General features: G+C 46.6%; 1 protein-coding gene across 4 annotated transcripts in view; it reads right to left on the reverse strand.

Moving 5' to 3' along the window:
- ADAM23 (ADAM metallopeptidase domain 23) overlaps nt 1-14,798 on the reverse strand; it is a 239,490-nt gene that overhangs the window by 46,256 nt on the left and 178,436 nt on the right. For all 4 annotated transcript variants that reach the window (XM_067548777.1, XM_067548774.1, XM_067548778.1 and 1 more), the window contains 3 exons: nt 7,671-7,742; nt 6,323-6,409; nt 3,993-4,073 (listed from right to left, as the gene is read on the reverse strand). In XM_067548777.1, the coding sequence (XP_067404878.1) occupies nt 3,993-4,073; nt 6,323-6,409; nt 7,671-7,742 (240 nt within the window). The remainder of the gene's footprint in view (nt 1-3,992; nt 4,074-6,322; nt 6,410-7,670; nt 7,743-14,798) is intronic.

The following is a 14,798-nucleotide window of genomic DNA, read 5'->3' on the forward strand; positions in this document are numbered from 1 at the left end:
AATTAATTTTCCTCTCTCTGTTGAGTGATTGTCTATATACACATTCCACCGACATTCGCTCCCATCTTCAATGGGCATAAGGATGATTACTTGAAGCAGAACAATTTTTAGAGAGACATTGGGGCATAAAAAGGCCGACATTATCCCTGTAAATATCTGCAGGCAAACTCAGAAATGTCTTCCAAACCTCTCAAACTGAATGCCTCATAACTTTCTTAAGAGATAAAGCTTCATTTTGTTCATATTTAACTTTCCTCAGAGGCTACATTTTGACCAACCTATTTTCACTTTTTAGAGGTTTATCTGTTTATTCAGTGCCTGTGCTAAGAAATTTGGGAATCCATTTTTTAAAAAGTCATTTTCCTTCTATTTCTCATGTTGATTTAATCATTCATATTTGCCTATTTTACTTAACTTTTCTAATATGTGCAGGATTTTTAAACATTTCTGCTACTAAACACACATTCATTATTTCTTAGTTGGATTGTGACCATGTTCTTCTTGCTTGAGCTTTAATTCTGGCCATCAATATGTTTAAAGTTAAGATGCTAGGTTAATTTTCCAAGGCTCTCCTTTTTTCATTCACACCAGCTATCCATAAACTTAGATCACAATTCTGCCACCTTGACTCATATGTATTATTGTTTAACATATATATTGTGGTAGTGGCTACATGCCTCAACCATATCAGGGCCTTATCAAATAAGTCATTGTACAAACATATATAAATTAACAATCCCTACCCCGAAGAGCTAAGTCTGAGAGACAGGCATAACAGCTGGATGAGACAAACAAGCAGACTGTGGGGAGAATGAAGTAACAAAAAATAACTGAATGTTTTAGCAGAGATTTAGGGTTTATCTACATGGGAAATTATTCTGAGATAACTATTCCTGATTAACAACATGTGAGGATGATCTTACTCTGGAATAAGAATGCCTTATTCCAAATTAGCTTAATCCACTTCTAAAACTATGGAAGTGTTAATCCACTTTAAATTCACATGTTATCTTCTGGATTCATTTTCATCTGCAGACTAGCTCTGACTGTGTGCACAAGTCTTAGCCACATATTAGCAATAATCACAATTTAACACTTTTCCAGCCATTGCTAGATGGCAGTTTATGGTATATATTATGGCAAAGGTGAGCTTTGAGAAGGGGTTTGAAGAAACCTGGTGATTAAGGATTTTGACTGGGAGCTTTTCCCATGCACAGGGAATGGCATGGAAAAAAACACAAAGGTGTTTGAGGGAAAAGCAGACAAGAGGGTGATCAAGACTGGAATCACTGGCAGAGAGAAGGCTGGAGTTGGCCTTGCAGTAAGATAGTAGAATGGATAGATAGGGCAGGGCTAAACTATGGAAAGTTATCATAAGAAATTTAAATTAGATGTGATGGAAGAGGGGGAGACAATGGAGGACTAAAAGTGTGGTAATGTAGTTTTAGTGACAAGCCAGATAGATGACCTTAGGAGTAGCATGCTGAATGAACTAGAGCAGGACAAGGGTACCGGCAACAGGGCCAAAAGAGAGATGCCCAATTCAAAAATGAAGCCAAGATTATCAGCTTGAGAGACAAGATAATAAGGTCCACCATGACAGAGAAAGGGAAGGGAAGAGAAGGGCTTCAGGGAAAAGTTAAAAGCTGTGTTTCGGCCATGTGAGTTTCAGCTGATGACCTAACACCCACAGAGAGAGAAAGGCAAGGCCAGATTTTAGTCTAGTTGTAGGGAGAGAGGTCCAGACTAGAGAGGCAGACTTCATAAAGATGGTCGTCAAAGCCATGTTTTACAGATAAGTTCACCCAGAGGTAGGGTGGAAAGGGGGAAGAGGAAGGGGCCAAGGATGCAGCCCAGAAGGTCCCACCACTGAAAGAGTCAGAGAGATGGAGAAGGAGAACCCACTGAACAAAACACCAAAGGAGTGATCCAACAGTCAGAGGGAGAACCACATGAGGACAGTAATGAAAGCCAATGGATGACTGGATTTTAAGAAGAATGTGCTGATGATACCAATCGCAGCTGATAGGTCAAGGAGGACGAAGATGAGTTACTGTGCAAGTTGGTCCATTGGAAACAATGGACTTACTTGCTGAGTAATATACTAGTCAAAGTGAGTGTGTGTAGTAGAACTGGATCTAAAATTATTTAATTTGTATTTGGATCCTTCTTTGTTTGATGTGCACATTTAGAGTGCCAAAGATCATCATGATATTCCTGCTATGTCCTCTTAAGTGAGGACAGGAGGGTGGTTTTAAGGTTTTTCTGTAACACCCATTACCTTAGTATGTAAACACTAACCTCCTACTCTCAAGCTAGTTTTCTATTGTTGCTTACTCTACTCCTGCTGCCAGCAGTGTTAGAGTAAGTGTAACTAAAAGGCTACTTGTCAGAGAGGATATTAGCTACTTTCATTGTGCTATTTCTGCTAATCAAGTGAAGCACCATCAAAGAAACAATGCAGGATGAGATGGAAGAAAGTGACAACATGGTGGAAATGGGGAAGAGACAGAGACTATATAGAGGGGAAAGGGAAGAGAAAAACACAGGAGAGGGGAGTTTTCTCCTGAATCAAAGAGTATCTTTGATTAAAACACTTTCCCCTATCCTTTCTTTGAACTTAACCTCTTCCATCTGATAAGAGGAGGCTGGAATTTTAGCTCATTAGCACTCATTAGCTCTGAGGGATAGATGGGTGTGAGGACATTGCCCCACACTCTCCCTACAAACTCTGGAGATACTTCTGCTGGCAGCATTAATTTTGTGCATTCTTTGTATTCAGGATCACTTTGTGATTGGCCTACAAAGCTTTTCCACTTGTGCATCCTGCAGGACCAGACAAACTTACCCAAAGTGTTTTGGGAACCAGTGTAAATGACAGACGCTTAAGCATTATTCTGTTATTTTCTTATTGCTCATTGCAAGTATATGTGGGGGGAGAGAGGAAGATGAAATTGAGCACATTATTCTCACTACATTTCTAGAAGTTCTCTAAGATGGAGAATGAAAGATGCCCTACTTCAGAGAAATCCTGTTTCTTTGTTAAACAGAAACTAATGTTTGCTCTGAAGATAAAAACATTTAATCAGTAAAGAATAAAAGTTCCATTTTTCTTTAGTTTTCAACCAAAGACTACTATAGCCAAAGTCTCTAGGATTCCCTTTGAATCATGTACAGTTTAAGTAGCCCACACCAAAATCACAAATAGCATATTGATTATACTGGTATGAATAGCTAATGGCTTTAATTGTCTGATAATCCTTCAAGTATCATGTTAAATTCTATTCTTATTGCACATCTCTAATGGAAATTAAGGAGATGAGTCAAGATATGAAATGTCAAGGCTCCACAGTGGGTAGAATGAAATATAGCTTTACATGCACACCTTTTCTTTGATACTTTAGCTAAGTTGTGTCTTCACTTAAGCCCCAGGGCATCCCAATGGAGTTTGAGTATGGACAGACTTAGTCTCTCTGCCATTATTTCTTTTAATAAGTAATGTTCTGAAACAAATCATTCAGCACAGCACATAAACAGGTTTTATTTTATTTTACTTTCCTTATTTTCTACTGTAATTGCTTTCTTTCCTTTTGCTTTCCATAAACAATTTCTTTGCTTTCTTCTAACACATTCATACCTACACTGTGCATCTATAATAAGTGCTTATTGCCAATAACCTATTTATCAGATTTAGATATTTTGCTGGAGTTTGTGTCATTCACTCTTCACATTGTTTTATGAGTTTTCCTTTTTACTTTTGTAAAAGAGGTTATACTTATTAAGTAATTGAGAACAACAGCCAGTTGCTAATCACAAGAACAAAAATAGTCTTCAAAGGCACTTCTATCAAACTACATCTTTAATTTGATGACTAATGAGGGAACCAATCATTTTGGACATATGTTGTATCAGCTTGTTACTCAATATTTTTTAATCAGGATAAAAAGATTAAAAAATTGAATAGAGTATGCAGAGTGCTTAAGTATACATACCTGACCAGAATCACCAGTACAGTACTCTGTAATATCACACTCATTCACTGCATATCGACAGTCATAGCCTCGTGGGAAAAACTAGAAAACAATGATCATTCATTAGGACTGATATTATATTATATAATGGCACAATCCTATATATTCCAGACTCTTGTTTAGAAATATTCTTCATGTTTCAAAACTATGCTTCTCAATTTTCAAATGAGTCTCGGTATCAATATCCTTTGGGTCTTACCCACCTAATAATAGAGGGAACAAAACACCATCTAGAAGAAGCCTTCAGTACAGAAATAGTGTATGACTTACTCTGGAATCTAAATTTTGTAAGACTTGTGTACAGCCCACCAACAGCAATTTGAGGTCCCAGGGCAGAACAGTCACTGGCCCCCTAGAAAGGGATGGCTCAGCTCCAAGTGGGCTTCTGCTGGAAGTTTTTGCTGGTTTATTATGTGTGATGCAGATCCCCGGATGACTGAGGAGGCGGTATCGGCTACTCAGTTTCCCAGGTCCCTTGGCTACCCAGGGAGGTCACTGATGAACCTGGGAAGCTGAGCAGCCGATACCGCCACCTCAGCTGCTCAGGAACCTGCCTGGTGCATAATAAATAAACTCGGCTCAGGGGAGGGGCAAAGACTGCAAGAGGCAGGGGCCTCAGCAGAGAAGGGTATACATATCTGCCTGGGCCCTTTTAAATTGCCGGCCCCTGGGCAATTTCCCTCGTTTCCCCCCCCCCCCCCCCCCCCAACGGGTCAGCGCACACACGTGCACGCACACACGGGATTCAATAAGTGCTGAATTATCTAGGAACAACAAAAACCCCACTGGTGGCTTCTGGTTCAACTGAAAGTGATGCACATCAGTAATCTGAAAGGTACTTTTCAGTAATACATCTCTGCTAAAAATATTTTGCATACCACTAACACGCTATGTGTAAGGAAAACTGATAAAGATTTATTTTTTGTCAAGAAAATATTGAGACTTTAAAAAAAGGAATCAACCAACCACTCATCCATTGGTTTATCAACAACACATCTACTTCTAGGTTATACAGGTTAGGTGTATGTTTAATTTAACAGGGCTAAAATAAAGAGCAGCAGCATGTAAAAAATATCGTTAATATTTATCAACAGACATACTATATCTCAACCTAGTCTCATCCTGTGTCTTTTAATTAAATTTAGATCGTTATCTGAGAAATTATATCAACTGCCCCAAATCAAAAGATAGGTTATACTCCTGTGATGTTGAGACACAACTCTTCTAGTTCTCATGGAACAGTTTCTGGTAATCTCAAGCAAAGACAAAATAGATTTCTCCACAATAGAGATTTTAAAATACATCCTTCAGGATTTCTCATCTTTGCTCCGTCTCTGAAAAATTTTTCTAGATACACTAATAATTCACTATATCCTGCTATAAGCCACACACAAGAGTCCCATTGACTTCATTTGAAGTCCTGTGCATGCAATAACAGGCTATCAGAGTGTGGCCCAATATTATCACTATGAGGCCAGCATCTAAATTATCATTTTCTAAAGTACTAAAGCAGTCTAGAATTTTGGACCACAAATCACCATATTTAATAAGGAAAAATCAAGTGGGAGGCTGCCTAGCAGTGCCCTTCAATACCTGCTATTGGCAAACTGCATCAGAGAAGAATGCCTGCACTACCTATTGTAGCAACTATTAGTATGTATCATACTGTGTGGCGTTCAGAGATTTCAGCTGAATGAGAGGTAACACTATCGAAAGTACAACTTCAATTACTTGCCATGTCTTGCTGAAGAGAAGCGCACATTACAACTGATACTATCAGATCATTGCACCCAAAACACCAAGCAGCTTAAAATTCACTCTACACATAATGAATTCATTTTCAACCATATAAGTAAATAGATAAATAAATATAATCTGGTTTTAACCTCAATAACATTTTCAAAGCATTGATCAACGTTTCAGCTATATGAACCGTATCAAAGTCAATGAAACTTTTGTGGCACAAATCAGCACAATGGCTTTGAAAATTTAGGTAAAAATCTTTAATTCTCAAGATTGTTCAAATATATCATGATGGTAAAATTAATCAAATCCAGATGTACAGTATAATATTGTGTACATCAACAATACCAATGTATATATAATCCCTATCTCCTCCCACATTGTTTGAAGGTCAGTAATCATGTTATGTTCCTTAAAAATATTTTGATTCAGTATATGTGGGCTATTTCCCCCCATTGTCACCTAGTGTTTGACCTATATTAGGTTAGACATTAGTTCTAGGGAAAGCTGAGAGATTAAATAGAAAGAAATGCTATAATAAGACTCACAAGACAGGATGTGTTACAGCAGGGTCCATCACTACAGTGAGCTCCATTAGAGAGAGAGCACTTCTTACAGCAGTTTTCATAGCACTCCTAAAGAAAATACATTCAGTGATCTATGAATCTTCCATTCTAAGCACTTCGTCCTCTCAGCCATCCAAACACACCATCCTGTATCATCATCAGAGAAAGGATTCAATCTGCTAAAAAAGAAACCAGCTGGAAGAATCCTTTATGCTATTCAGACATCAAACTAGCAGGGAAACCAGTGAAAGGAATCTTATAGCAGCAACCAAATATTGGATTTGGGACTATCAAGAGAGACAATGCATATCTTCTCAAATCTGTCTGTGGTTGAGGGTCCATGCCATTGTAAGCTATGGAGGCATTTTGTACTCACTATAGAAAACCCCTAAGAGAACTAACTGTATACAGTATACATTTTCAAAAGAGCTAAAGGAACCTAAATAAAGGTCAGCAGATGCAGACTAAGACACAGCTAGAGGCTCCCTGAACGCTCTTGGCAGTGGAAGAGAAGAAACTGAGGCTGCACTACCTAATATAATCTTAGGCTCTTAACATTCAATGCAGATAGAAGGTACAGGTGTGCAGCTCTAGACAACAGAGCTTTGGAAACATGTTCTGTTCCTGAAGTACTAAGAGGCACAATTCACTACAACTGAGAATGAACAGAGACCCTTGAAGATAGCCAGCTCAAGTGGGAATTCCCAACCCTTTTATTCTACGTATGCCTGATCTTTATACAAGTCCCTTCTTTCCCTCTATATCATTTCTCAATCTCAGGGCCAAGCAAGGGTCATAGCCAAAATCCCTCTACACCCACACCCAAATCCAGGGGAGATAAGAGGCAAGAAGGAGCTTGTTCTCTCTTCTGCCTTGAGCTGCTTGCCACTCTGCCCTGACCCAGCTTCTTGCTCCTCTCTCTTTGTGCACTTATGCATGGTGTAATGCTGTTTACCCTGGCCCACATCATGGTCCCCACTGTTCACAGGGCTTAGCCAGCTTCACACCATCTTTAAGAGGCACTTCTCAGAGCCAAGTGTGGTGTGGGCTGGGAAAATAGGGAAGGCAACAAATTTCTTCTGTATTTGTAAGAATGAGCATAACAGAGTGCAGCAGAAACAAATATTTTCTCATTAGGGAAAATGCTCCCCCTCTTTTACAGGAAGCTGACTAATATAGTTCCCTGATCAAAGTTGTCCCACAAGACAGGCAGCATAAATTCAACACAATACTCTTCCTCCTGCCATTTTAACATCCATATAACTTTTGCTCAATACATTATTGTGCAAAGGGGTTGTAGGAACAGTATATAATAACATTTTAATCTTACCATTCGGAAACCACAATCACATTCTTCTCCTGCTTCTACATATCCATTTCCACACTCAGGAGTTTCGAACAACTGAAAGAGACACAAAGAATAAAAACATTGTGAAAAATGATGGAAGCTAGCAACTGTCTCAGCTGAGCCTTTAAGGATCAGATCCTCATCACAGTGCTGCTAAGCCACCACTCCAGAGAGAAGATACCCAGAGCTACTCTTCTGGGAGGGCAGGCAGCATGCAGCCCCTTGTGCATCTAGCCAGCCAATTATTCAGGAGTGCAAAGTGTGGGGGCTACTTATACCCTGCAGCTGTGAACAATCTGGCCCGAAGAAATAAAATCAGTAAAACGAAAATATGCAGACAGTACAACGCTATAGTGGAGCAGTATTATTACCTCATTCCAATCCTATATATTCCCATTATTTAAGTAATTCCTTCTGGGATATATATGTAATATAATTTTTGGGGATCCACACAAGCAATTTGTGACAATTTGGGGAATCTGTCCATGTACAACTTATGATATTATGAAGTCACTGTGTGTTTAAGCCTTAAGATGATCTGTACTGTGTCCTTGCATCATAAGCCTTGTGCCACTGAGAAAGGAGTGGTACCTGCATGTCGGTCTCTAACTAGGTCAGTTGTTGTCAGCCCCTCAGTAGAGGTTGCTCAGAAATAACAGAGTAACTGTATCCTAGATCAAACCTGTCTTCTCCAACTTCTCTGAAGGTTTGGAGCAGTGGAATTTCCCCAAACGGTAAACAAAGAAACCAGCTTCCAGTACTAGCATTTAATAACACAAAAACAAATGGACTCTCAAACAAAAAAAGCTTGGGGCAGGAAAGAAGAATAAAAGGCTGGGCTTTCATCGCAAAGGAGACGTTTTTGACTGTGGGAACAGTCCAGCTGAAGGAAGCTGGCTACAGAAGAGGTAGAGACTCTGTTTTGAAGGAGAACCCATGTTTAGATGGGAGATCCTGGACACCTTGGAAGATTCTGGCCAAATCTCAAGTGGTGAGGAAACCGAGGCAGAATTTCACATGCAGGTGTTTCTTCTTTTTCCTAGGTTTGTGTATCTCCTGTGCTGTTTCAGTAAAGAGTCATTGTTTCTAGAAATCCCTTTTAAAAAGCCTTTGTCTGTCTGCTTCAACTATTATATATTCCTGAACAGGTAAACTGTAAGCAGAGTGCCCATAAGGCTGGCAGTCTTGAAGAGTGAGTATCAACAACTGGGGAGTTCGGGGTAAAACAAGGTTACTTACCAGTAACTGTTGTTCTTCGAGATGTGTTGCTCATATCCATTCCAATTTAGGTGTGTGCGCGCCCCGTGCACAGATTCCCGGAACCTTTTTCCCTTAGCCTGCCTGCAGGGCCAGCTCAGGCGCCCCCTGGAGTGCCGCACTCATGTCGCGGTATAAAGGGTGCTGCTGGCCCCGCGAGTCCCCAGTCCCTTCTTTCTGCTGTTTGGAATGGATATGAGCAACACATCTCGAAGAACAACAGTTACTGGTAAGTAACCTTGTTTTCTCTCTTCGAGTGATTGCTCATATGCATTCCAATTTAGGTGATTGAGTAGCCATACCCATGGAGGCGGGTAGGAGTCACTGACGAGCAGCTCTACTCAGTACGGCTCTGCCAACCGCTGCATCATCTCTCGCCTGTTGAACAATGGCATAATGGGTCGTGAAAGTGTGAACTGACAAGCAGGTGGCTGCCCTGCAGATGTCCTGCAGTGGCACATTCTCCAGGAAGGCTGCCGATGAGGCCTGAGCCCTAGTCGAATGTGCCGTCACCGTTCCTGGCAAAGGCACTTTTGCCTGCTCGTAACACGCCTTAATGCAAGACGTGATCCAAGAAGAGATCCGCTGGGTGGAGACGGGAGAGCCCTTCATCCTGTCAGCCACTGCTACGAACAGCTGTGACGATTTACGGAAGGGTCTGGTCCTCTCCACGTAGTGTGCCAGGGCCCGCCTGACATCCAGCGAATGCCGTCTCCGTTCCTCTTCCGAACTGTGGGGTTTTGGGAAAAACACAGGGAGGAAAATATCTTGGTTACAGTGGAATTGGGACACCACCTTGGGAAGGAAGGCCGGGTGGGGCCTCAACCTGACCTTATCCTTGTAAAAGACCGTATAGGGGGGCTCCCAAGTTAAGGCTCTTATCTCAGAGACCCTCCTGGCCGAAGTGATGGTCACCAGGAACGCTACCTTCCAAGAGAGGAGTAGCAGGGAGCATGTAGCCATGGGTTCAAAGGGGGGTCCTGTCAACATGGTGAGGACCAGATTTAAATCCCAGGGGGGGATTGGATCTCGAACCTGAGGAAACACCCTCTCCATCCCTTTCATAAATCTAACCGACATGGGGTGGGAGAACAGCGACCGCCCTTGCAGCGGCTGGTGAAAAGCTGAAACAGCCGCCAAGTGTATCTTCAGGGATGCCAAGGCTAGGCCCTGGGTTTTAAGGTGTAGAAGGTACTCCAGAATAACCTGTATAGGTGAGCAGGTTGGTGTGATACCCCTGGCTTCTGCCCAACCCGTAAAGCGCCTCCACTTAGCTCGGTATGTAACCTGTGTGGAGGGTTTTCTGCTACCAAGCAGAATCTGTTGGACCTGTAAAGAACAAGCCCTTTCACTCTCCGTCAGCCAGAGAGTCTCCAGGCTATTAGATGGAGGGAATCCAGGTCCGGGTGCAGAAGGCGCCCCTGGTCCTGGGAGAGCAGGTCGTATCGCCTGGGGAGTGTAGTCGGTGTGGCGATAGATAGGTGGAGCAGTGTACTGTACCAGTACTGTCTCGGCCACGCTGGGGCAATCAGTATGACATTCGCTTTGTCCCTCTTGATCTTGAGAAGGACCTGAGGGAGGAGCGGAATGGGGGGAAAAGCACACATCAGGGCCCCTCCCCATTCCACTAGGAACGCGTCGGATAGGGAGCCCGGCTCGCGACCTCGAAGCGAGCAGTATGTGGGGCACTTCCTGTTCCAAGACGACGTGAACAGGTCCAGTTGGGGAACTCCCCACTCTCGGAAGATTAAAGCTGCCACCTCCTGGTGCAGCGACCACTCGTGCCTGGGTGAGAACGACCGACTGAGGCGGTCTGCCTCTTCGTTCCTGTTCCCCGGGAGGTGATAGGCAAACAAATGAAAGTCGTGCCTCACTGCAAATTCTCAGAGACGCGTGGCTTCCTGGCACAGGGCCAAGGAACGCGCTCCCCCCTGCCTGTTCATATAGAACATGGCTGCTGTATTGTCCGTGAGGACCCGTACCGCCCTGCCCTTCAGGAATCTGAGGAAGGTTCTGCAGGCTAAACGGACCGCCCTGAGCTCACGGATGTCGATGTGTAGGGCTCTCTCCATCGGTGACCATAACCCTTGGGTGCCCAGATTGCCGCTGATGTGGGCTCCCCATCCCACATCCGAGGCATCCGTGATAAGGGTTACAGATGGAGCCAGATCTCTGAACGGGACTCCTTTGAGCACCTCCCTCGGGTTCATCCACCAACGGAGGGAGGACAGCACCTGTGGGGGAATCGTGACCACCTTGGTCAGTACATGTGTAGAGGGAACATAAACCGAAGCTAACCAGACCTGCAAGGGTCTTAGCTTGAGGCGAGCTAGCCTTACCACGTAGGTGGAGGCTGCCATATGTCCCAACAATTGTAGGCAGCGCCTAGCTGTCGTCATGGGGGACCTATGCAGCTCTGCGATAATGGAACCCATTGCCTCGAAACACGGTCGTGGCAGGAAGGCTCTGGCCTGAACAGCATCCAGAGTAGCCCCAATAAAGTCAATGCGCTGCACCGGGGTAAGTGTGGACTTTCGTTCATTGATGAGAAGCCCCAGTCTGGTGCATGTGGCGCAGACCAACTCCAGGCTGTTTTGCATGTGAGACCTTAATGAGCCAGTCATCCAAATAGGGGAAGATCTGAACCCCCCTACGGCGTAAGTAGGCCGCCACTACAGCCATACACTTTGTGAAAACCCTCGGGGCTGAAGACAGGCCAAATGGGAGGGCCGCAAATTGATAGTGACCTCCTTCTATCGTGAATCTCAAGAATCTCCTATGCCCTGGCAAAATGGAGATGTGAAAATAGGCATCCTTTAAATCAAGGGCCGCGTACCAATCTCCTGGGTCTAATGCCGGAATTATGGAGGCTAGGGAAACCATACGGAACTTGATACGTCTGATATATCTGTTCAGACGGCGGAGGTCCAGGATCGGTCTTAGGCCGCCCTTGGCCTTGGGGATCAGGAAGTATCTGGAATAAAATCCCTTTCCCTTTTCCCTCCCTGGGACCTCCTCAATCGCACCGAGGTTCAGGAGCGAATGGACTTCCTGAATGAGTAGTTGCTTATGAGCGGGGTCCCTGATAGGGGATAGAATGGGAGGGGAGTCCGGGGGAAAAGACATAAGCTGAAGGGCGTAACCCTTGAGGACCACCCCAAGGACCCAACGGTCCGTAGTAATCCATTCCCAAGCCTGATAGTAAGGCCGAAGTCTATTTTCAAAGGGTGGGTCAAGCTCCCGGGGAAAAGGAAGAGCGCCACCCTCATAGTCGCTGTCAAAAGCGTTTATTACCGTTGCCACTCCCAGTTTTTGCACCATGCTGCGCCCACGCCGAAGAGCCCTGCTGACCACAGCGGTTAGGCCCTCTGAAGCACTCCCGCCCCCCTCTCTGCTGAGCGGCCCTGGGGGCTTGTCTTGGCGGGGGAGGTGGCTGCCTTTGTGGCTGGGGGCGAGACTGGCACCTCGACGCCTGAGGGGTGTATAGCCCTAAGGACCTCAGGGTAGCCCTCAAATCTTTAAGGGCATGTAATTTATCATCTGTCCTCTCTGAGAAGAGGGCGGAACCTTCAAAGGGGAGGTCCTGGATGGCTTGCTGGACCTCTACCGACAACCCTGATGCCTCTGCCATAGTAATGCGCCGATGTTCCTGGCTGCAGGCCATTGCCCTGCCTGCGGTATCTGCCACATCGCTGGCGGATTGCAGAGCTGCTTGGGCCACTGCCTCACCCTCCTGGCCTGCAGCTTGATCAGCAGGAAGCGCTGAGATCAGACGCTGCATTCATACCCACAGGTTCTGATTATATTTTCCCAAGAGGGCCTGATGGTTTGCCACTCTTAGTTGTAAAGCGGCCGTGGAATAAACCTTGCGGGCGAAGAGATCTAACTTCTTCCCCTCCTTATTTTTGGGGGTACTTCCCTGACCTCCCTGGCGATCTCTTTGGTTTGCCGCAACCACAACTAGAGTCCCTGGGAGGGGATGATTGTACAGGAACTCGAAGTTTTCCTTCGGCACATAGTACTTCCTTTCTGTTCCCTTCGATGTTGGGGGAACAGAGGAAGGCGTTTGCCAAAGGGCCTTCACAATTTTCATTACCCTCTCATGGACTGGGAGGGCCACTCGAGAGGGGCCTGAGGACCCCGAAGGGCCAAAGAGGGGATCATCCTCCTCTGACATCTCCTTAAGCGGTAGCCCCAAATTGGAGGCTACCCGCTTAAGGAGGTCTTGGTGCGCCCGGAAATCGAAAAGGGGCGCCTTATGGTCCCTGGACGTCCCTTCATCCGGGGATGAAGAGGAGGACGGGGGGACGGGCCCTGTGGAGGGACCTTCCTCCGGGTCTGACTCCCTATCAGAAGGGAGTTGTGGAGGCAGCTGTGTCGGGAGAGGTGGGGGCTGTACCACCCCAGAGTGGAGCGACTCAGCAACCTGACCAGGCTGAGCGGTCCAAGGTCCCCAATATGGCCACTGCCACGGCTCTTGCGGCCACCCTGACATAGGTGACTGCTGGGTGTCCACATATTGTCTCTTGTGGCTTGAGCCGCCAGACCGTCTCTTGCGACCTTTCAGCGGGGAAGGGCTCTGGGAAGAGGAGGAGGACCGGTGCCGACGCCTATGGTGTCTCCTTGAGGAGGATCGGCTGGAGGAACTGGTGGACCTCCTGCATCTGCGTCCCGACCGTTTGTCAGGACCGGGAGTGACGGCTCCTTCAGCTGCGTGCCGTCGAGGCGGAACGGGAACACACTGGTTTTCCCGGTGCCGAAGTCAGCGGTGCCGGAAACCCCGGTGGTGCATATGCTGATGGCGGAGCCGCATACATCGGTGTCAGCAGATACATCGGTGCCGGCGGTACCGCACCCCCCGGTGCCGGTAGCCCTGGAGGTACCGTGGACTGGCCCATTAAGGTGGACCACGCCAGGGAGATGTGTGATGCCGCTGACAGGGCCGGCGTCGTAATCGGTCCCAACAACGTCTGTGCCGCAGTCGGTGCCGGAAGAGACGGTGCCGCTGCTGCTGGGGCTGAGGGGGCCTCAGGGTCGACATTACTCGGTGCCGCCCGGGTGTTGCTCGGAGAGCGATGCCGCGACCTCCCCCGCACCGGAGAGCTCGAGCCCGAGCTGTGGGTGGTGTCAGAGTCGGCGCTGACACTTCTGCGCCGGCTCTTGGTGCCTCCTGACCGCCCCCGGTGGTGCGGTGCCAAGGCGCTCGACGACTTGGAGTTGGAGCTTGGAGGGGATGCGCTCTCCATCCTCCGTGGTCGTCTGGGTGAGGATGGGGAGCGATGTTTCCTCCACCCACCGGGGCTATCCAGCGCGGGTTTGCCCCAAGACACTAGTCCCGCACCCCTCGGCCGAGGGGGGAACGGAGGCGTAGGCAAGGCCAAGAGGGTCTTTGCCGCGACGAATGCCTCCGGCGTCGACGGCCCTTGCAAGGGCACTCCCCCACTTCCAGGAGTCGGGGGAGGCTCCTTGCGAGGAGACACAGGTGCCGGAGGAACCTCCACGGCACGTGGCTGGGGTGTCTCCTGAGCTTCTCTCTGCTTCGTTGGTCACAGGGAGGAGTCCATGGAGGCGGTGCCGGACCGCTTTGATTTCTTGGGCACCGAAGGCTTCGGTGCCGTTGTCGGTGCCGGCGATGTGCTCTGCACCGAGCATCCGCTCGGTGCCGGTGATCTTGATGGCTCGGAGGCCGGACGGAGCGCAGACTCCATGAGCAAGACCTTCAGCCTGGCGTCCCTTTCTTTTTGGGTGCGGGGCTTGAAGGACTTGCAGATTTTGCACTTCTCTTTGCGGTGCTGCTCTCCGAGGCACCGGAGGCAGTGGTCATGAGGGTCACTCACCGCAAATTGCTTAGAG

This window comes from Emydura macquarii, unplaced genomic scaffold (assembly GCF_026122565.2).
Source record: "Emydura macquarii macquarii isolate MOO-44397 ecotype Brisbane River unplaced genomic scaffold, CSIRO-AGI_Emac_v2 contig_1253, whole genome shotgun sequence".
In the NCBI taxonomy this organism is placed as follows: domain Eukaryota; kingdom Metazoa; phylum Chordata; order Testudines; family Chelidae; genus Emydura; species Emydura macquarii.